The sequence below is a fragment of the Chelonoidis abingdonii genome, chromosome 1 (genome assembly GCF_003597395.2).
Source record: "Chelonoidis abingdonii isolate Lonesome George chromosome 1, CheloAbing_2.0, whole genome shotgun sequence".
Lineage (NCBI taxonomy): Eukaryota > Metazoa > Chordata > Testudines > Testudinidae > Chelonoidis > Chelonoidis abingdonii.
In genome coordinates this window covers 365,148,141-365,170,625 of record NC_133769.1, presented here as the reverse complement: position 1 = coordinate 365,170,625, position 22,485 = coordinate 365,148,141, and the positions used below count along the sequence as shown (strand labels likewise).

At 45.4% G+C, this 22,485-nt stretch overlaps 1 protein-coding gene across 3 annotated transcripts in view; it reads right to left on the bottom strand.

Annotated features, from left to right (window-relative positions):
* PGM2L1 (phosphoglucomutase 2 like 1) overlaps nucleotides 1–11,232 on the bottom strand; it is a 105,810-nt gene extending 94,578 nt beyond the window's left edge. Inside the window, exon 1 of one of the 3 annotated variants that reach the window (XR_012655070.1) lies at nucleotides 10,791–11,232. Coding sequence is in view for 2 of the 3 variants with exons in the window: in XM_075061835.1 (XP_074917936.1) it covers nucleotides 10,791–10,889 (99 nt within the window). In the remaining variant the exon portion in view is untranslated. The remainder of the gene's footprint in view (nucleotides 1–10,790) is intronic. The other 2 variants (XM_075061835.1, XM_075061834.1) reach the window with 2 other exon arrangements.
* Between the last annotated feature and the right edge of the window lie 11,253 nt (nucleotides 11,233–22,485).

Here is a 22,485-nt window from a genome sequence, read left to right as displayed (position 1 = left end):
GAATCTACACAGAACAGCAGTTCTTTTAACTAGGGATCCTTATCGACTCTGTTACATCTCATTTGACATTTGTTCTTTTTACCTCAGAAATAATTCAAAGCATCAACATGTTTGCCTAAGTTGACATGGCAGACATCTCTAGACTTGTACACTCCAGGGTGCAATAGACCATAGTAATGCATTTTTCAAGCCTCTCCACAAGTCTAGCTTAACATAGCACCAAGGATTTTTCACTAACAAATACTAACAGTGTAGCGGTTTTAATTTTTTGAAGATTGGTTGCCAGTACATCTTACGTTCAGTTTTAAAAAACTAATACCAAAGTATTAGTACCAAAACTAATACCAAAGTACAGCTTCTTATTTAGTTGAGCTGCTAGTTCCCTATGGCCTTATTTGCACTTGAGATACTTTCGCTATCCCCAAAATCCACCCACAGTGAATTATGGCTACGATTTTCACTTTTGTCCTTCAACTTTATAATAATCCTTTGGCCACTGAAACGCATATGGAGTGATTTCAGAATATTTCTTCTCTTTAGCTTCTGACAATTCGTTGTGCTCAATTTGTAATTGTTGCTTGGAGAAGCGTGCTTTAAAGGTTTTGTAAGGAGAAAGATCTTATATTAGTTATACTGTCAGCCTTTAGAAGACAATTTCATCAATGCACCTATTTTAGTTTTATCTTTAAATGTAACTTTACAACAACAAAAATATGAAAGCTACAGAACAGGGGCACTGCAGCATCTTTTCAAAGTGAAATAGCTTATCTGTCATAATCTTCTGTGTATACACAGCCACCACTACCAGTCCACATCAAGGATCATAGCCACCAGTCAAGGCCTGAGTCTGCAATAAGCTCTGTGCAAGTGCACCACTGTGCTGGCAGAGCTCCACTGAAACCAATGGGACTCCTCACAAGGGTCTGCACATCCAGAATTACTGCAGTTCCACAAGTCAGGCTTTCGCCACTTGGTGTTCAGATATAAACTTTGCAGTCTTCTGCTGCTTGACATCAGCATAATAATCCCTCTTCTCAGGAAAAGAGCGACATCAATAGTCCCATTATGAAGACTCTCCACTTACTCAACCCCAGAACTTAATATCACATATAGTCAACACTGATAAAGTCAGGACTCCTTCACTGAGCATACTCAAGTAATCAGACATCGACCCCATCTACACTGCGCCTTTAATTCGAATTTAACAGCTTTAATTCGAATTAATGGTGCACCCGTCCACACTACAACGCCCTTTAATTTCCTCTTGTGCACTCACAATCACAACGTATGCTTTATTCGAATTAAAGGACTATTTAAATCGATTTTAGGTGAGACTCTTCAAAACCACAGAAGTAAATCTCCCTAAATCGAGGTACATTGTATATTACGAATTGTGTATGTTGTGGTACGGAAATCGAAGTTACTGGCCTCCAGAGGTATATCCCAGAGAGCACCACTGAGCCGCTGTGGACAGCAGTCAAAACTCCGATGCACTGGCAGTAAACAGGAAAGCCCCCGCAGGAGTTTTGATATCAGTTTCCTGTTTATGGCCACGTGGGGCTCTGAGCAGCACAGGTGCCACGTAGAGTCAGCAGCACATTTAAAAATGCAGGTCCCCATGATGAATAGAAAAAGAGCTCCAGCATGGACCACAAAGAGCTAGTGGATCTGCATTGCTATCTGGGTTTGTGAGGATTTCAGTGCTTACAGAACTCCGTTCGTCAAAAGCGACGAAATGAGAAAATTTGAAGGAATTTCAAAGTCTCATGATTGAAAAAGGCACAGGAGGGACTCATTGCAATGTAGGATAAAAGTCAAAGAACTGAGGCAGGCATACTACAGAAAACCAGAGAGGCACAACGGAAGGTCTGGGCGCAGGTCCGAAAACATGCAGTTCAATGCGCAGAGCTTGCATGCAATTTTTAGGGGCTTGGCACAAGTCACCCACCTGTGACCGTGGATTCAGAGGATCAGTGTTGCAATATCAACGCCCGTAAGCCTGAGGATTCTGCAGAGGGCATGCAAGTGATGACGAAGATGAGCAGGAGGATTGAAGAGATTGCAGATAGCACACACGCTCTCAATTACCAACAGCAGCCAGGAGCTGTTTTTTGAGCCCTGATTTACCCTCCCAGCCCAACGCAGCCACTATCCGACAGTGAAGCCATGGAAGGGACCCTCTGTGAGTGAATGTTTCTATCAATCATGGTTACAAACAGCGTTTTTTTTTAATAAATTTGAAGCATGCGTTGTCATTCCTTCTTAGCCAGTACAGTTACAGGAAAAGTTCGTTAACATGTCTGGGGATGGAGTCGAAAATCCTCCAACCCCAAGAAATCATCCATGAATGTTATTGGAGGAAATCAAAGAGCCTTTTCAGTAGATTTCGGGGCAGCAGCCTTATCCGGTCCCTGTGGTAAACGTTTGTTCTCAATCTGGACTTAGAGTTCAACATCTGAGTGTTACTGTGAATCTCCCCCAAGCTTATACCCAGCTTGGTTTTCTCTCGCTGCCACCAGACAGGAATATAGCGCCTGCCTCGCTCTGGTCCCCCCAGACTTTCCTGGAGAAACCCCAAGACCCACCCCCCTGACCCTGGGTCTCCCGGCTCATCCCCAGCTTTTCCCCTTTCCTGGGTTAGCCGGTGCAATGCTTGATACTTCACTCTTGATACAACCTGGGAGGCAATCTGCTTCCCGAGGCTATGCATTCGCCTAGTCCGCTCACACAGAGATTACCCTCCTTTTGTCCTGTAGCTTTTCCCGCCCTGGGACAATAGGAAGGTGAGACACAGAGTTTGGCTTTTCCCTCCCCACTCTAGCTGTTCACCGATTAACAGAGCTCTGGGCAGACGATTCTTCCCTCTGCCCCTCACTAGAGTTAAAAGAACTTCCACAGGTTAAAAAAGAACTTTATATAAAAGAAGAAATATAGCAAACACCATAAACTGCATTAAGAGATCAATACAGGCTCTTGCTTATAAATTAAATATGAACAACAAACAGTCTGATTTTAAAAGATAGCCCCACGTTTAAGAAAGAAAAAAAGAAGAGAGATAATCAACACACACCTGTAAATACAACACAAAGCATATAACGCATTTTGCCTTGGTGGGCTATTGTACTCAACACTTAGGAAAATATTAGAAAGAATAGGAGTTAGCAGAAAAGATGTTCCTCCATTAGCCTGGGAAACAAAAGACCAGAGGACACAATTCCGCATGAACTATTTAAAAAATCCAGGTTCTCTGATTGGTCCTACTGGTCGAGGTGTTAGGTTCCCGTTTGTTCACGCCTTAGAGGCAAGAAAATTAACCCTTACCTATCCTAATCTACTTAGAAAGGATCCCCCATTGACACAAAAACTTTCCCCCCCTCCGGCAATAGCATGACGTAATTTGGAATCATTGGCTTCACAGAGCATAGGAAGGCTTGTGCTGGGACTTGCTCTCCGTCCTGTTTGGCGAAGCAGGGACTCTTCCCAAGCTAAACAGGCCACACCGCTGTGAGGGGTGGAAGGGAGATGCTTTAGGAAGGGAGGAGCTGGAACTTACATGGCTGTCATGGGAAGCTGAATTATGATTACAGGAGCCGGTGAACCGCGTCTGCAGTGTGCTCTGACCTCCAGGACAAGGCTCTCAGTAATATAAATGAGATGCAAAATTCGACCATTGTAGTGAAATCACATGTGCTACGTAAGGTTGCATAGTTTTTGGTTCACTGTCAATCATTGTTCTGGTAAAATGTATCGGTTTTTACATACTTTTCTTCTGTACTCTTCTTACGCTCCCCAATACAGCTGGCGCACGTTCTGTAACTCGCTGCCGCCATCTGGAAAGGCTAGCCAAATAGGCGGAGGAAGAGAACTCGAGGTGAAATGTTTCAGAATCATGGAAGTATAGCCACAGTAACAGAGCTCATCAAATAATGATTGGAAGCGAAGTGGTAGCAAAATACAAGAAAGATGCCAGAGTGGCCGGCGAGGCACAGGAGAAGACGCCTCGGAGATGAGTAGGTGGCGGCAGAAGAACAGAGGTGGCAAGGGTAAGAAAGACGCGGACAGGTAGAGGAGGAAGGAGCAAGGAAGACGCGGCAGGAAGATCAGAGCCTATAGGCAGGAAGATCTGCGTTTGGCGTGATGGAACGCTGGAGCCTGCTGAGTGTGAACACACTGGAGATCCTCAGATGCATAGTGGACTGGTCAGTGAAAGGGCAGCGGGGTTAACAGAGTGCACTGCAGCCCATGTTTAACCAACACCTCGAAAGCTCCCTCAAGTTCATAATCTGCCCCTCACACCAGACATGTTAGAATGCGTGGGGGATAGCTTTCTTCAACTTCAGGAACACTCCACCCCCCATGGACAGCCCAACCAAAAGGCTGACATTAAGCTGAAATGTGCCTTCATGGGCTTTCCTTACGCCGTTCCGATCCTCCTCCATAAAAGCTACACCATGGCAGGGATACCCTAGATAACTCAGTGCCTCTTATGATAATTACTATTCCTAAATCAAGAATACATCCAAACGGGGAGGGTGGTTTTCTTACAGGGAAGATTTTTAAAAAAGGAACTCATGATTTTAAGCATAACAAATACTTTTAATACTTGGAATAAATGATTTTTCAAATATAACTGACTTTATTTCCTTCAGCTAGAGATGTATCAAAGGGGAGGGTTGGGATGGGTGATGTTGCTTTTAAAGAAGTCCATGCGCAAGCTGTAAGTTAAAGGGGAGGGTGGGTTGCTTACAGGGAGTCAAGAGAGGCCGGGAAGGTGTTCATCAAGGGAAACAAGGGCACTGCAGTCACACCATACCCTGGGGGCGCCGCGCTGAAACTACTTTGTCAAGGCTTTCCCTCTGATGCGCACGGCGCCTCCTGGTGTGGCTCTTTCTAATCGCCCTGGGTGTCTGGCTGCTCGTGTCAGCGCAGGTGATTTTGCCTCAAGCCTCCCACCCGCCATACCAAGGTCTCCCCCTTACTCTCGACAGAAGATTGTGGGAGCACACAAGCAAGGCAGCGAATAAGCAATGGGGACATCCTTTTGGCTGAAGGTCTGAAGCGAGTAAGAAATGATCGAAACGACCCCTTAACGCCACACAATGCACACTATTAGCCACCATGCCTGCACTTGGCTGCAGCCTGTAAGTTGAACAGCTCCTGACCACGTGTCAGGCTGCTTGTGTATGGTTCATGAGCCATGGCATCTAAGGGGTACTCTGGGTCCCCCAGGATATACGACAGGCATCCCAGCATCCCAACTGTTATTTTCTGGTCTGGGAAGTAAAATTCCTTGCTTGCAGCCGTTTAAAGAGAGTAGTGGTTTCTGAAGACGCGAGCGTCATGAAACCCTTCCTGGCCATCCACGTGGATGCTGGTGGAAACGTCCCTTGTGATCCACCGCAGTGCTTGCAGCACATGGAAAGTACCCCTTGGCGGTTCACATACTGGGTGCCCTGGTGCTCTGGGGCCCAAGATTAGGGATATGGGTTCCATCTATGACCCCTCCACAGTTAGGGAACCCATTGCAGCAAAGCCATCACTATGACCTGCACGTTTCCCAGAGTCACAACTTTCGTAGCAGCAGCGTAAAATCGATTTGCTTTTGCTACCTTGCATCACAGCAGCCCGCCAATGGTAAGATTCCCAACTCCATAATTGGATTGTTCCCGCTGACGCGGTAAGCTGTCTGAATGTTGCAAGCTTCCAGAAGGGCTATTGCCCACTACGCTTCTGCACTGTGGGAGGGCGCTCTCACCATGTTAGTATATGGCGTTTCAGGCAAGTGGGAAAGCAAGTCACAAAGTCAAAGAAAGTGCTTCTTACGCAATGCGAGTTTTTGCAGCCGACTGGGAATCGTCCCGACAACCTGCAAAACTATGCGGTCCGCACCATAGTCTGTGCTTTGTTTCACATGCCCAAAATCGGCGTTGCAAACTGGGTAGAAGCTGCCCCCATACCAGCAGTTAAGCTCCAAAATGCTGGGTCCTACGGTAGGGAGAAATAAGTCTCCATTCCGTCATATGCATCATGCCGCTCTGTCGGTGCGCTGCATAGCTGCGCCAGTCCTCCGGCCTGCCTCCTCTCTCTACCTGACTCCCTCCTGAATTGCAGTTTCATCGCTCAGCATAGACAGACGAGAGTGCGCGTGCTGTTTACAACTTGCGACGATTGCGTTACTGGTCTCAGCAGGGTCCATGGTCTCAGCAGGGTCCAATTGCTTGTGTGCTATAGGCGTTGCCTCTCTTCACTAGGAAAAAAAGGCGCGAAAATGGTTGGCTGCTGCTTCACAAAGGGAGGGGTGAGGCTGTAGCCACAGCAACAACCCGGGACAATGTTTTTGGTCCAGGCAGGCACTTACGCTGGGCTCTCAACCAGGAATGGGAACTATGGGATAGGCTGTGGAAGCAGCTACCCACAGTGCACTGCTTCCTGAAAATCGACGACGCTAGACCCGTGGGCCATGGACGCACAAAATCGATTTAGAATCCTAGTAGTGGACGCACTAAAATCGATTTTATAAATCGGTTTTATTAAAATTCGATTTAAAACATAATTCCGATAATCAGGTAAAGTAGTAGACGAAGGCCATCCATTAAGCAGAGGATGGGCAACTTCTTGCCCAAGGGGCCATATCTGGGATGAAAATCATATGGCAGGCCATGATCGCACGCAATTACGGGTTGCCGGCCAATGAGAGGCAGTGTGCAGAGTCCCCTGGCTGCCCTTACACATAAGTAGTGGAGGGGGGATGTGCTGCTGCTTCTAGGAGTTCAACACGTGAGCCTAGCATGCGCTGGCAAGGCAGCCCCAAACCCCCGGTGGCAGGGCAGCCCAGACCCTGCTCCCCACGCTTGACTCTTGAGGAGCGAATTAAATGCGACTGAGCGCTGGATGGGCTCCTGGCGCTAGTATTGCCCACTCTGCCTTAGAGGATGGTAATCTTGCAGGCTACATAAGGCACAATGCGCTGCCAATAGGGCCATAAGCATTTATTTTTAAATGTTGATTGAGAGACTTATCTCTCGACAGTACCTGCTCTATGCACATCTGTTCCAGCAGAGAGATAATCCCTCCTTTAGGCTCGGATGTTTTTTTATTTAGTCATGTTTGCTCCAAACCTTTCACTAGCATCTTACTTTTAGCCCTAGAAAATTCTCAGGTGTTGAAGTACCAGTATTTGATCTCCAGGTTCATATAAATGGCCTTCGGCATTGCTCTCCACAGCGTCTCAGATCTATGCTTTGACAAGGCTTTTAAGATTATATCAGACTCTTCGTGAATCTTTGTTTTATGCACTACCGAGTCCACGCATATCCGAGCACTATATAAAAAGCTATCTAATGAAACAAGCACTGAGGGTTGGGCCTACGGAGGGAGCTCCATGTGGGAGTGTTCGCTCCAAACATACCTTGCTCTTGGGACCCCTTTCTGAGAAGCTGTACATGCCCACCTCAACCTTGGGTCAGAGAAAGGAAAATAAAAAAGATTCAGACATTGAAAACTGGCAGGAAAGGGAAATGCTATAGCAATCAGGCTTAGTGTTTCTTCGGTCAAGTATGTGGTCTACAGACGAGGAGACTGAAGACGGGGTGAGGGGGGAACAGGATGCTGCTGTATCTTGTTAAACTTGAAAGAATTAATTTTCGCATAGAGATGAGACAGGGTCAACAAAAAACGCAATAGAGAGGAAATTAAGAAAAGGCAATGAGGAGAAAGGAAACAACATGGATAAACCGTGAAGAGAACAGAATTTAGATAGTGAAAGTATCCTTGTACAAATGCCTACTTATGTCCTATTCTTTGGAAAGCATCCTCAGCTCTAAATCTGAGACGGAAAAAGGAAAGAGACAACATTAGCAAGCCTAGTGCACTTAGCCTGGAGTTCCAATGGTTTCGCGTATTGTTCCTCTCAGGCTGCAGATGAAATGGCTAAAACTGGGTTTTGTCTGGTTAGCCCACAGGCTAGCCACAGGCAGTTGCAGGTACATTAAAAACCTAAAATGAAAACAGTTTAAAGGCTGAGGGTTGTGTATTAATTAGGCTCCAAGAAACTGGTTTTAAAATGGAGACAAGTAGTATCTGTTTACAATGACAATGCTATGGGGGGGATGAAAGCTTCGTAGAAGTAAATTCATCATGTATGTGCAAGGCATTTGCTTTGTCTTTGGCATTTGGCCAAAGGAAAACTATCAAAATTAAGGAGTTTAAAATCAAACAAACAAACACAAAAGACCATACATATAAAGATTCTGATTAATTAAAAAAATCTAATTCACTATATTCATTTTGATAAAGATGTCATACTACATACGTAGTATGACTTTTACAGCTCTTATTAAGATTTAGTGTTTAAGAAACCTGTTTTAAATGTTCTTCTATCTAGTATCATTTCAGGAGACAAAAAACCAAAAATCCTGCTCATTTTACCTTCATGCTTTGTTCAAATACATTCACTCAATGAGATGTTTGTTGGATAAGGCCTGGTGTTTGGATTTGAAGATGTTGCACTTTAGGCTGCAGTTCTGGAAATCAGGCACTAGCATGAAGTGAAACTGACTTAAAAGCTAGTGTAAACAAAGTGATTTTGACACTTTATTCCCATTGTCTAAAAATGTAAACTTCGTAAATTAGATTTTTAAAAATTCATTATTAATCTTAGGTGTTTAGTAACACAGGTCAGGAAGCCCTTTAAAAAGCAAACAAAAATTTTTAACCTGACAATGTACCTAGGAATTACTTTGTGGAAGTTCTATGCCCTGTGTTGTACAGGAGGTCAGATTAGATTACCACAATGGTCCCTTTTGGTTTTAGAATTGATGAATCTTTACATGAAAAATTATTAGCCAGATAATCCACAATATTGGATCCTGACTACATCCTAGCATTAAATTTTAGCATTTTGTGAAAACCAGCATAGCTGTGCAGCCCTTTTGGTGCCTCGTTCTATTTTAAAAATAGCATGCTAGAACTCCAATCTTTATGTTTAATGTTGAAGAAATGACATAAGTCTATGTTAACACATTAGTTTTCCAGATTCAGAAAGTCAAGACAAATAAAAAGTCACAGTACACTCACATAATTCAGTGTAAATATACTTTATATTGGTAATTATCCATGTTCCTATTGTTTTTAAACTCCTTTAACGTCAATACAAGGTATTCTTTACTTCTTGTCCCAAGCAGCTGTGCATGTGCTTAATTATTAAGCAGTTGCTAGGTTTCAGGTGACTGCATTCAGTACTAGCCAAAATATTCTCTTTACAAAGAGTTCTTACAATCAATGAAATTTATAAGAACTTTGATATCCTAAAATGAGCCAAATCCTGCAAAAGTTTATCACATGTAAGCAATTTTGGCTTCAGTGGGCGACAGGTCTTTGCAGGATCAAGCCTAACAATGGAACTCTCATATCAAAACAAATTAATAAGCCATCTAGTCTGTTATCAGGGACAACAGCTAATACTCAGTGCTTCAGATGAAAGCATTCCAACACCATAATGCATCTAATTATGTAATACCAGTGGATACTCTGGCTCACTGACCCCAGCTGATGGTGAGCTTGTGCCATGAAGTATTATAGCCTTTATTTTTTTAGGCTATAATACTTGTAGCCTAAATGTAAATGCTATCCCTATTTATATAGATGCCTCATCCTTTTTAGTATTTACGACACAATATTCTACGTAGATGTATTCCTTTAGGTTAGTTACACATTGCATTAAAAATATATGTTTGCCCATTTAAAGTTTTTGCCTTTTTCATATTGAATGCCCCCTTCAGAACCTGTCAAATCACCACAAAAAGTTTCTTATGTTGCTCTTCTACATTAGGGCCAGATTAATTCTCTGAGATTTATTTGAAAAGAGAAACCACTGAAGTGTTCGCTTCGCCACATAAGGCAATGCATTCAGTAATTTTTTATCTGCCAATCAATGCATCTTCTTATAGGCTGCATTATGGGCTAAACAGATTACAACACAACATAGTGTTTACTCCCATCTGTGATTCCAGGATCTTCACATGCCACATTCTTTCCCACATATATTTTTCATGCAACAAGCAAGAAGGGTGAGAGCAGTCAGCTCATCACCACCTGAGCAGTTGGACAACCTCATAAAAGGAGCATCAGTTACTGGGCCAAGGAGAAGGAGAACTGGAATGAGATGTCATGAGACCAGATCTGACACTTACTGACAAAAAACAAGAGACAGGATGAGGAAGATAAACGCATTACCAAGGCAAAGCCAACTAACGCCAAATTAATCTGTCCTCAGAGAGAACAAAGACATCCCACCCCCCCATACACACAAAGTGGTCATGTTTGTTTCTTTTTTAAATGTCCTAATACAGCAATGTCTAGTGGTGACTAAAATACCCTTTTTAAGGAACTGCAAAGTGCACCTTAGTGGGATAAAACCTGCGAAGGGTGGGGGAATGCAGCCTTCCATCGGAGAGCTCTCGGCCAATCCTGCCAGTGAGCGGATAACCCCGCAGGGTGCCCTTTTGCGCAACCCAGTCACTCCCAAAGGCAGACACGCCCGCTACCCCTGCGGGCTGTCACACTTGGGTCTAACACCGTTTGGCGGCTTTAGTGCAGGGCTAACGGGTGGGCTCTGGCGCTTCTGATTTACAGGGGGTCAGACGAGATGATCTGGTCCTGCCTTCTGGCATGAACCCCCCCAGCTCCCAGACACGCGCGCACACCCAGCGACTCGGCCCCGGCCGCTCCCGGGCAGGGCACACGCTCGCAGGCACCTCCGCCCATCAGGGGGCTGCCCGGCTGCCACCCACCTTGTCCCAGCTGAGCCATTGCCCGACCGCCTTGTCCAGCTGCGCGTCCCCGGTGCTGCGGGCGATGAGCAGGTTGGAGTTGACGTCCCCGTCCCCCATGGCGGCGGGCGGATCGCACGAGCGGCGGACGCTGGGGAATCACCTGCCGGCGCCCAGCACGGCCAAGGGCATCGCCCGGGCGGGGTCGCTGCTCGGTGCCTCAGCCGGGGACAAGGGGCGATGGCGCAGGGGGCGTCCCCGCCTCGGGACAGGGACCCCGGCGCGAGCCAGGCTCACGCGGCGGGCACTGCGCAAGGGGGAGGGTTGTACGGGCGCGAGGACAGACCCCTCAGGCGCCCTCCCCGCCGCCAGGCTGCGTCGCCTCAGAGTAACGGTCCCTCCGCTGCGCACTACGCGAGCCGACCACTATCAACAACACTACCACCCGCAGTCCCACCCCTTCGCCGGCTCCGCCCCAACCGTCGCCGCAACACCGTTCCAGGCCACGCCCACCCAGGGCCAGCAGCACCATCCCGGCACGCGCGCTCCTGGCCCCGCGCCCCGCCCGCCACGGCCTCCGGCCGGCGCTGCTGCGTGCCCGTCCCTTTAGGGCCCGTCTCGCGGTGCCCCACGGGAAATGTAGTTCTCCCTCCCTTCGTGGGTCGAGATGTGGGAGGAGAATCGGGAGAGTAAGGGACTCCAGTTCCCGGCAGTCCCTGCTCTCTCTCTCTCTCTCGGGGTTGGACGCTGCCAGTGCAGAGGCGGCTAGGGCTGAACCACTGCGGGTGCCCACAAAGTGTTCCCTTCTCGGGAGGAGACCATCTCTTCAGGGCCCTGAGGTCCCTCACACAGCCATGGACCACTGCGGCTTCCAGTGGCAAATCCCACCTTGATGGCAGCAGGATGGGGCCTAGTGAATCATAGACTATCAGGGCTGGAAGGGCCCTCAGCAGGTTATCTAGTCCCATCCCCTGCTCAAAGCAGAACCAACCCCAACTAAATCAAGTGCACACACCACCAATGGTGTGCCGCTGCCCCTGAGGTGGGGAGCAGCTGCTGAGCACGCCAAGAGTTTAGGACAGGAAGTGTAGGTCACAGAGCAGCTGAGTGGGCTCAGCGCTTAGCAGGCAGGATTCCAAGAGCCCATCACACTTAAGAAGGAAAGCAGAAGGGTTTGCCATAAGTAAAGCGTAGCCATTCTCACAAGCATGCCTGCCCAACAGGTGCTGTTAGCATGTGTCTCAAGGTGGGAGGGGGGTATAATAGAGGTGTATGAAATCATAAATGATATAGAGAAAGTGAATAGGAAAGTTATTTACCCCTTGGCATAATTCAAGAACCAGGGGTCACCCAATGAAGTTAAGAGGCAGCAGGTTTTAAACTAACATAAGGAAGTAACATAAGAACATAAGAATGGCCCTACTGGGTCAGAACAAAGGTCTAACTAGCCCAGTATCTGTCTACCGACAGTGGCCAATGCCAGGTGCCCCAGAGGGAGTGAAGCTAACAAGCAATGATCAAGTGATCTCTCTCCTGCCATCCATCTCCATCCTCTGACAAACAGGTTAGGGACACCATTCCTTACCCATGCTAGCTAAAAGCCATTTATGGACTTCACCATGAATTTATCCAGTTCTCTTTTAAACGCTGTTATAGTCCTGGCCTTCACAACCTCCTCAGGTAAGGAGTTCCACAGGTTGACTGTGCGCTGCATGAAGAAGAGCTTCCTTTTATTTGTTTTAAACCTGCTGTCTATTAATTTCATGTGACCTAGTTCTTGTAATGGGAATAGAATATACTCCTTATCCATTCTCTCACGTCACTCATGATTTATATACTCTATCATACCCCTTTAGTCTCTCTTGTTCAAGCTAAGTAGTCCAGTCTCTTAATTCTTCGTCTATTGGGACCTTCTCTCCAACCCTGAATCTAATTTAGTGCCTTTTCTGAACCTTTCAGGCCAGTAATTCTTTTTTGAGGTGAGGAGACCACATCTGTACACAGTATTCGAGATGTGGGCGTACCATGGATTTATATAAGGGCAATAATATATTCTCAGTCTTATTCTCTATCCCCTTTTTAATGATTCCTAACATCCTGTTTGCTTTTTTGACCTCTTTTCCACTGCATGGACATTTTCAGAGAACTATCCACAATGACTCCAAGATCTTTTTCCTGACTCGTAGCTAAATTAGCCCCCAACATATTGTATGTATAGTTGGGGTTATTTTTTCCAAGTATTTCATACAATGCACAGTCCAACTGTGGAACTCATCAGGTGATGCTGTGAAAGCCAAAAGGATAACCAGTTTCAAAAAATAATTAGATAAATTTCTGGAGAATAGAGCCTTCAATGGTTATTAGCCAAAATAGTCAGGGATGTAACCCCACGCCATGGGTGTTCCTATACCTTCAACTGCCAGAAGCTGGGCCTGGACAATGGGTTGGATCACTTGATAAATTGCCCTGTTCTGTTCATTACTTCTGGACCATCCAGCACCAGCAACTGTTGGAAGTCAGGATACAGGACCATGGATGTGACCCAGTAGGTCATTCTTGTGTCCGGAAAAGCCACATCTATGAGCAAAGAAAATCCTCTCCAGTTGCTTCATCATTCCTTCCTTTTATGTTGGCTCAGAATACTTAGTAGCCAGTTGCTAGTTAAAGAAAATGAGCATTTATTGTCATTTACACTGTCATCTGTAAATTGCAAATCCCTGGAACATTTCTGTGATCCAAATAGACTGTTCTCATCCGCCTTCCAGCAAGTGAGGAAAAAGCCCTTTAATCTAAGGAATAAACCCTTTGTTCAGCAGCATTTCCAGCTGTGCCTCAGCTGGAGTTAAACCACCACAAAAAGAAAATTATAACTGATGTCCCCTCCACTCCCCACTCAGGTTGAATTTGCTCACATGCCCTATCAATTCCCCACTAAGCCATTGTAGTGATCACATCTCTGCAGCACATCCTTGCTCCTGTTTCCATAGCGATAGGAGGCACTGATTGCAGAGAAATGTGATGGTTTCAGTCTCTGGCCAAACCATCAGTGCAGGAGGTGGTGATTGTGGTTTATGAGCTGTGCAGGGAAACAAAAGCCTGACCTGGTAATGTCAGTCTTGGAACTGGTTGAAATCAAGGGAGATAAAAAAGAATGGGGATATCACAGTTGTGGGTGTAAGAAATTCATGGGGCGGGGGAGGCACGCGGAGCTAGAGAATGAGAGGAGAGACAATGGAGGGATACAGTGTGGGTGGAAGAAGGGAACGAGACCAAAAAAATGTGGGATACAACTCAAATGGGAGGCAAGCAGCTTCAGTTAAATAATATGTACCAGGATAACAACAAAAGCTATTTAAAAGCTTGAGCTATAGGAGAGAGCTATCCATCCCATGGAAAATGTTGATCTTATTTTACAGTAGTTTGGATCATTCTCAAGGATTTTGAGTCAGTTTCCCGAGACACCCTGTTTTCTGGCTGCAGGATACAACTGATTCCCATTCAAGGCAATGGGAGTTGGTACCCTCTGGCAACAGAGTCGGGCCTGAGGATTTGGGTCAGTGGAAGTTATAAATCCTGGGGGAAGCCACCACACACACCCTACAACTAACTTGACAACAGTTAGGGTGCTGGTGTGCTGAGAACACTTCCTGTCATTCTGACTTCTTGTGCTCCTCATCTGTTTATATCTGTCTGTTGTCTCTTGGTTTGTACTTAGACTGTAAGCTCCTTGGGGCAGGGACCGTCTTTTTGTTCTGCCTAGTACAATGGGGCCCTGGTATATGACTGGGGCTTCTAGATGCTACGATAATATAAATAATAATAATAAAACATACCACTGTAGGAAACTCCCGAAATGTAGACCATCTCTTTCTCTTAATTTCTTGCTCACAAAGTCTGGGGTGACACACCTGCACGTGACAATCACCTGGAAAGCAGAATGCCAGTTATAAATAAAACAACTCAGTGGAAGAGGAAAACTCTGGTTTATTTTTTTTTTGCTCCGTGGACATCCGGGTCTCACAGCACTTACCCACAGCACTGGCCACAACATCTAGGGTCATGTTTGGAACTCATGGGAGCCGTCCAAGTGTCTCCAATACTAGAGAATGGCCCTCGGCGTTGTTAATGGAGCAATAGTTTCTGTTTCGAGAGCTTTGGATGTGAAGTACCATGCACAGTCTGAGGCTCGCTGGTAGAAAACAGATGAAAGCCATCTGGAGGGACTCCAAAGCAGGGCAATAAAATAAAAGGATTTCAGGCTGTAGCGCTTGGAAGGGATTAAGGAGATTTTATATGGTCATCCTAGACAGAAGAAGACAATGTGGGATATGACAACTGGCCGGATATATGTCAGGGTTAATAGCACCAAAAGAGGGAGGAATTGCTGAAGCTGGTTAAGAGGAGTAATGCAAAGAAGCTATCCTAAGGCCAGATTGCATCTGTCCTTGTGTAGATGTGCAAGAGAGACAGAGGATGTAGCATTTCCACTGTCTGGCTTGCCCTGCATAGGAGCCAGACACAATCACAGTCCTTGCACTCAAACAGGAGAAGGGCTGCCTCAGGCTAGTGACCGCATTGGTATTAGCCTCCCCAAGCAGGGAAGAGATGGCCCCTGATCCTTCTCCACGCTAGCCAGGGACTGACCCCATTCAGGGCAGAGCGTATGCTGCACCCTGTAAAAAGGTGTAATAGAGGCAGCCTGGAAGGCCTGGAAGAATTATTCCTATAAGAGGGGGAGGGGTCAGCCAGAGGGGACTGGTGCTGCCCAAAAATGGCGATGCTGGTCAGGTAGGGTGACTGAGGGGGCTGGGATTATGCTGAGTCAGTAGATCACAGCTACAACCTCCACCAATGGAGTTTCAGCCATAGAAACACCCCCTGCCCCTCCCCACAGACACCTCCGCCAGTGTTGTGGGTGAGGTCAGTGGTGCAGAGAGATGCAACTGACTCTCATTTTAACCCAGTGCTGCAAACTCTCATGGTTTTAGCTGGAAAAAGTGAATGCTAAATGCTCAGAAACCAAAAGGCAAGTAAAAAGAACTCAGCTTTTATTATTTTTGTAAATTTTATGATTTTTAACCTAATCTTACAATTTTTGGAGTCAGACACATGGTTCTGAATGTTGGAGAGTGGCAATATGATAAACTTGTAGAGCTGAATCCAGCCATGAGGGGAAAATGTAACAGTAAAGTCAATTGTCCAATGGGACAATTAACTGAGAAAGGCCAAGGAAGCAACATCCCTAGAGACAAACATGAACAGACTAATTGGTGTGAAAAGGTATGTGCAGCCTGCCTGGGTAGTTGGGAAAGTAAAGGTTAATTGACTCTCTGTCCCAGAGCAGAATATACAGCTGCCATCTCTCATTCACTAGGAATTGCCAATGAGCAAAGCCACTGGAACTGTAAAAAGAGATTGTGATTGATGTCTTGCTCTCTGTGGGTTTGGATCACTGTGATACCAGGCACCCTATTGCTAGCTACTCTGATGAAAAGGGAGACTAGCTGGCTGAAAGGAACCTTGTATGGATGTTCAGCGCCTCTAAAGCTTCTCCTTCCTCTTGAGTGGCAAGGGGCTTGCATTTTCGTAATAGGAGGATGTGAGGTCTGGCCTTGTTGTCCTGAAGCTAGGAGTGGCCAGGGTGTGTAGCATAATGACAGCTGCAAAGAGGTAGGGGACCATCATTTAGACCAAAAAAAGTGTTTGTTTTAAAATGCAGAGAAAATAATATCTTTGAAAAATGAAAGCTAACATATTGTTTAAAATAATAAACTTCAGGATTTGCAAATATATGATCTAGTGAACAAGCGCTTACTGCTGTTCCTCAGTCAATGGGAATTTTATCATGACTTCAGTGGGACTACAGTTAGGCCAAAGGGTAGCAGTAACATATAACTAACCATTCTGAATAGTGATGCATCATGTTTTAACTTTTAAAAATATATTTTACTTTTCGATAAGTGTAATACATATTAACAACACAGTGATATGGTCATTAGTCAAAATTCAGTTGTACATGCAAAATCAGTTAGTGTAATCCAGGAAATCATTATTGTGGGCTGGATCCATACATCATCTGGTGTAAATTGGGATAGCACCATTGACTTTAATGAAGCTGCTCTGATTTACATTTACAGCTGAAAATCTGGTCCTGAATTTACTAGGTACTTTTTTTTATTATGGCCAGTGTTTTCATTATAATCACTCTGTATATTGTTTATTCCAGATTCTTTAAATCCTATTAAGTATTGGTCTCCCATAATGTTTCCATTTACTTCCCTTCCCACCTTCAGATTTTCTTAGCAATCAAGATCATGCAAGATAAGCACAGTGGGTCTCTTGAGAGATTACATGCCAGCAGAGTCAGGAGTACTGTACATATCCATGCCCTTGTTCTGCAGTGCTCCTTTGTGTCTCATCATTATTTATTTAACCTGCATGCCCCATGCTCATTCTGTGCCTCTCAGTTTACACAGTAATGATACTGTGGTAACACAGTTCCTTTCTTTCTCTTCTAACAGTAATGTAGCAGCCGTGTTAGTCTGTATCCGCAAAAAGAACAGGAGCACTTGTGGCACCTTAGAGACTAACAAATTTATTTCAGCATAAGCTCTGAAGAAGTGAGCTGTAGCTCACAAAAGCTTATGCTGAAATAAATTTGGTAGTCTTTAAGGTGCCACAAGTACTCCTGTTCTTCTAACAGTAATGTGTTTCCAGAAACCCAGTGCAACCTTAAACCCAGACTGTAACAGCATCTCAGCCAAATGACTAGCATGCTGCAGAGAGGACTGATGTCACTTGGTTTCTGAATGAATCTTCCAATCTGATCTGGGGTCAGATCATCTGTGCTTTGTCTCGATGAACAAGCAAAGGCCTGGAGGGTGTGTCACAAACAAAAGGAAGAGGCAGGGAAATGTGAAGGACTATGTAGTAATGGGCAGAGGGATTAGGAAACAGCTTTAGAATTCTGCAGCTTAATTCTGATGGGCTACTGATGTCAGCCTAGTAAAGAACTAATCCTGCCCCCATACTGCAGCTAATGACAAAATACCCACCGACCTTGCTGAAAGCAGGACTGGGCCCTAAATACACAAATCCAACAGAATATATGAGGTCCTGTTTGAATCCACCAGTTAATATTCTGGCACCAGATTGCAAGGATGGTTAGGATGATTTCCCGGCCTCTGAGTCAGTCACATTCGCTTTCTAAATACTGGTAATCATCCTGCCAGAAGAAAGAACAGGAATACGTGTGACACCTTGGAGACTAAGGCATTTATTTGAGCATAAGCTTTTGTGGGCTACAGCCCACTTCATCGGATGCATAGAATGGAACATATAAGAAGAGTATATATATAGAGATACAGAGAAGATGCCATACCAGCTCTAAGAGGCTAATTAATTAAGATGACCTGTTATCAGCAGGAAAAAAAACTTCTGAAGTGATAATCAAGATGGTCAATTACAGACAGTAGACATGAGGTGTAAGGATAGTTATCATAAGGAAATAGATTCAGGTAGTGTAATGACTCCGCCATTCCCAGTCTCTATTCAAGCCAGAGTTAATGGTATCTAATTTGCAAATCAGTTCAAGCCAGAGAGGATGTCTCCTGATAGCTCATACCAATACTTCTCAGGAGAACTGGGGTGTTTTGTTTTTTGCTTAATACCGTGAGTTACATTCTGCTCTCGCATACTGACCTGTAACCCTACCAGTAATAGAATGTGACCCTGACTCCCCAAGTTAAGGGAAGTAAGGATTCAGGATCTCCCTGCCTCCTAATCCCGTGCTTTAGCCATTAGACTAAATGGCAGTTTATAGGTTAGTGTGACTGAGTATTTAATCTAGCCTTTAATCGGCGGCCACATATGTGGACTAAAAGTATTTACAGGGAGCTAAATAGTGCAGTAGGATAATGTGCTAGGGTCATTGAGTCCTTCCCCTTGCCTTCACTAGCAGGACCAAGTACTGATTTTGCCCCAGATGCCTAAGTGGCCCCCTTAAGGACTGAATTTATAACCCTGGGTTTAGTAAGTCAATGACCAAACCACTGGACATTTTGTCCGCATCACAAATACCACACAGTTCAGCATGAGGCCCAGTCTCTGCTGAAGAGGCCTAGGAGTGGAATGGCAGGGGGAGGGGTAATGTAGGTTATATGACCGAGGTGCATAGACAGAGCAAGGTGGAGATTCAGAGCAGGTTGTTACAGATCATGGCACAATGATGTGGAAAGGTGATACAATCCTTTTTTCCTTCCTGCTCCGTTTATCTTTTCCCCCTCACTCTTTGCACTGTGCCTTTTGTCAGACTGCCCCTGTGCACAGAGCAGTCTCCTTGGATTAATCTGACTAGAAATGTCTTTCCTTCTGCAAATTCCTCCTTAAAACCCAGCTCACCACGTAATCCCTCCCATCTCCTTGTCATCACCAATAACCCTCACATCCTCCCTCACCTGAATTGTTGCCCAACGTCTTCCCCTCTCCCAGGGCAATCAGATGAGGTGGGAAGGCAGAAGGCGCTCCCTCCTGGGATTCTCCGCTATCTCCCACTTATGGGAAGTGTTCTGGGTTCCATAGTGAGGCTCCTATTTTCGTCACTGGAGGAGATGACGTAAAGGAGAAAAGAAACCACCCAGGTGGTAAGAGATTCACATAGAGGGGTGTATGAGGGGGCTGAGCTGCACCGCTGGAATAGTGGCAATACATAATGGCTTAGAACCAAATACTTTCCCTCACTGCCCAAGTCAAGAGGGGCAAGAAAAGCTACTGAGAAAGCACACTCAGCTTCCGTGTAGCCACTCCATGCATCGACTCCCTGGGGAAGCCTGCTCCACTAAGTATCTTTGACAGCTTTAGATGCCAGAACGAATGCTCTGTCAGGCGTTTCCAGTGTCACTGATTTCCCACTGCAGGCTATTGCATGGACAAGCTTCTGGCAATATTAAGCACTGCAGGGCAGGGGAGAGATACCACTTACATCCAGGCATAGAAAGCTTAGTTTTCATAATTATATTTTCCATCATGCATTTAGAAACACTTTGACAGCCCTGGCTGTGATGTGGCTTGACCAGATTAGTGCAAGATTGTGCCCTGGATTAGAGGTGGGTCAGAGGAAGGTGAGGAGAAGGACCAAGGGCCTGGAAAAACTCTCATATGAAAACAGATTGAAAACACCAGGCTTGGTACTGTAGAAAGGAGATTACTATGAGTGGGCATGATAAAAGTCTGTTAAACAATTAATGGCCTAGTGAAGGTAGATCAGGAACTTCTTTCCCCTATCTTCAAAACACAAGGACAAGGGGAACATTCAATGAAATTAAAAGATGGGAAATCTAGAGCTGATAAAAGGAAACACTTTTGCACACACTGTTTAATTAGACTGTGGAACTTCTTGGCACAGGAAGTCACTGAGGCCAAGAACTTAACAAGATTCAAAAAAGGATTGGACACTTATATGGATAACAAGAATAGCCAGAGTTATCTTGATTAATAATAATTTTTGGAGGGGATAGCAAACTTCATGATTCAGAGTTTAAAGCAATCTCTAACTATTAAAGACCAAGACAAAGCCTAATTTTGGGTAGGGCCCTACCAAATTCACAGGCCATTATTGTCAATTTCATGGTCATAGGATTTCAAAATTTGTAAATTTTATGATCTCAGCTATTTAAATCTGAAATTTCATGGGGTTATAATTGTAGGGGTCCTGAGCCAAAAAAGATTTGTTGGGGTGGAGGGGTTGCAAGGTTATTGTAGTGGGACTGTGGTACTGCTACTGTTACTTCTGCACTGCTGCTGGCGGCGGTGCTGCCTTCAGAGCTGGGCAGCTGGATAGCAGCAGCTGCTGGCCACAAGCTCAGCTCTGAAGGCAGAGCTGCTGCCAGCAGCAGCACAGAAGGAAGTGTGGCATGGTATGGTATTACCACCCTTACTTCTGCACTGATGCTGGCAGAGGCACTACCTTCAGAGCTGGGTGCCTGGCCAACAGCTGTCACTCTCTGGCCATCCAGCTTTAAAGGCAGCTCAGAAGCACGGGTGGCAATACCATGACCCCTCTAAAATAACCTTGTGACCCTCCTGCAACTCCCTTTTTGGCAGGACCCCCAATTTGAGAAACGCTGGTCTTCCCCATGGAAACTGTATAATATAGGGTAAAAGCACACAAAAGACTAGATTTCACAGGGGGAGACCAGATTTCATGGTCCGTGACATGTTTTTCAGGGCCATGAATTTGGTAGGACCCTAAATATGGGGAAAAGATTATTCCACATATGCCTAATGTGGGGTTCTTACACCTTCCCCTGAGACAAGATATTCAATGGGCCTTGAGTCTGCCCCAGTCTGGCATTCCTGTGTAACATAGGTTCCTACTGAGCCAATGAACAAGGGCAGCTAACGGGAGTTTTGCAAGGGAGTTTAGAGGGGGCATGGGAAAGTGGGGGCGTACTTACACCTAATATTATTTAAACTTACTTAAGGCCAAAAACACCATCCGATAAAAAAAACCCAACAACAAAGGGATGAGCTGCAGGAGTAGAAAGACAATGCAGGCAGAAGTCCAGCAACGGAGTGGGGGCTATCCAGTTTATTGCACTCAATGCAGCATGTATGATTACCTGCCCTATGGGCTGGTGGAATATGTGTGCATTTGGTGCAAGGAGCTCCTGGCCCTCAGAGACCATGTACAGGCTTCAGAGACCAGAATGGCTGAACTGGAGGGACTAAGGGAGACAGAGAAGTACATAGATGAGACTTTCTGGGACACAGTAGAACAGTCCCATCGTGCCCCACCCCTGTCTGACAGCCTCTATGCTGTTGAGGAAGATGGAAGTCCCAGGGAAGGAGAACATACAACTAGAGCAGAAGGAAATGATCCCATAGTTGGGACCCTCCTTCCAGATGATGTCATGGTATCCTCTCACACTGAGGATACCTCTCCAGGGAAGGGAACTTCAGTTATTAGGAAGAGACCAGTAATAGTAATGCAGGATTCGATCATTAGAAACATAGACAGCTGAGTTTGCGATGACCGGGAGAACCGCATGGTGACTTGCCTGCCTGGTGCGAAGGTTGACAATTTCTTGAGACATCTAGATAGACTTATGTGTAGTGCTGAGGAGGAGATGGTGGTCGTGGTACATGTAGGTACCAATGACATAGGGAAGAATAGGAGAGAGGTACTGGGGGCCAAATAGGCTCCTAGTATAAGAGATTGAAGTCCAAGACCTCCATGGTAGCATTCTCTGAAATGCTTCCAGCTCCACGCACAGGGCCAGTTAGACAGGCAGAACTGCAGAGTCTCAATGTGTGTATGAGATGATGGCATAGAGAGGAGAGGTTTAGATTTATTAGGAACTGGGGAAACTTTTGGGAAAGGGGGAGCCTATACAGGAAGGATGGGTTCCACCTAAACCAAAATGAAACCAGATTGCTGGCACTTAGTTTAAAAACTGCTCTATGACCTTTTTAATTTTAAGGGCTGGGGAAAAGCCAACAGGTACGGAGGAACATGTGGTTCGGACAGAGACATTCCTTAGGGGAGGATCTATTAATGGAGTTTCTCTATGTCTTAGTAAGGAGGAGAGGATGGAAGATGATAAAATACAAGTAGGATCTGATGAGAAACAGTCAATTGAAAAAGAGTCCCATTCAATGACATCGTGTAATGGGAGACAGCTAAAAAATGACAATTTTTTTAAAGTGCTTATATACA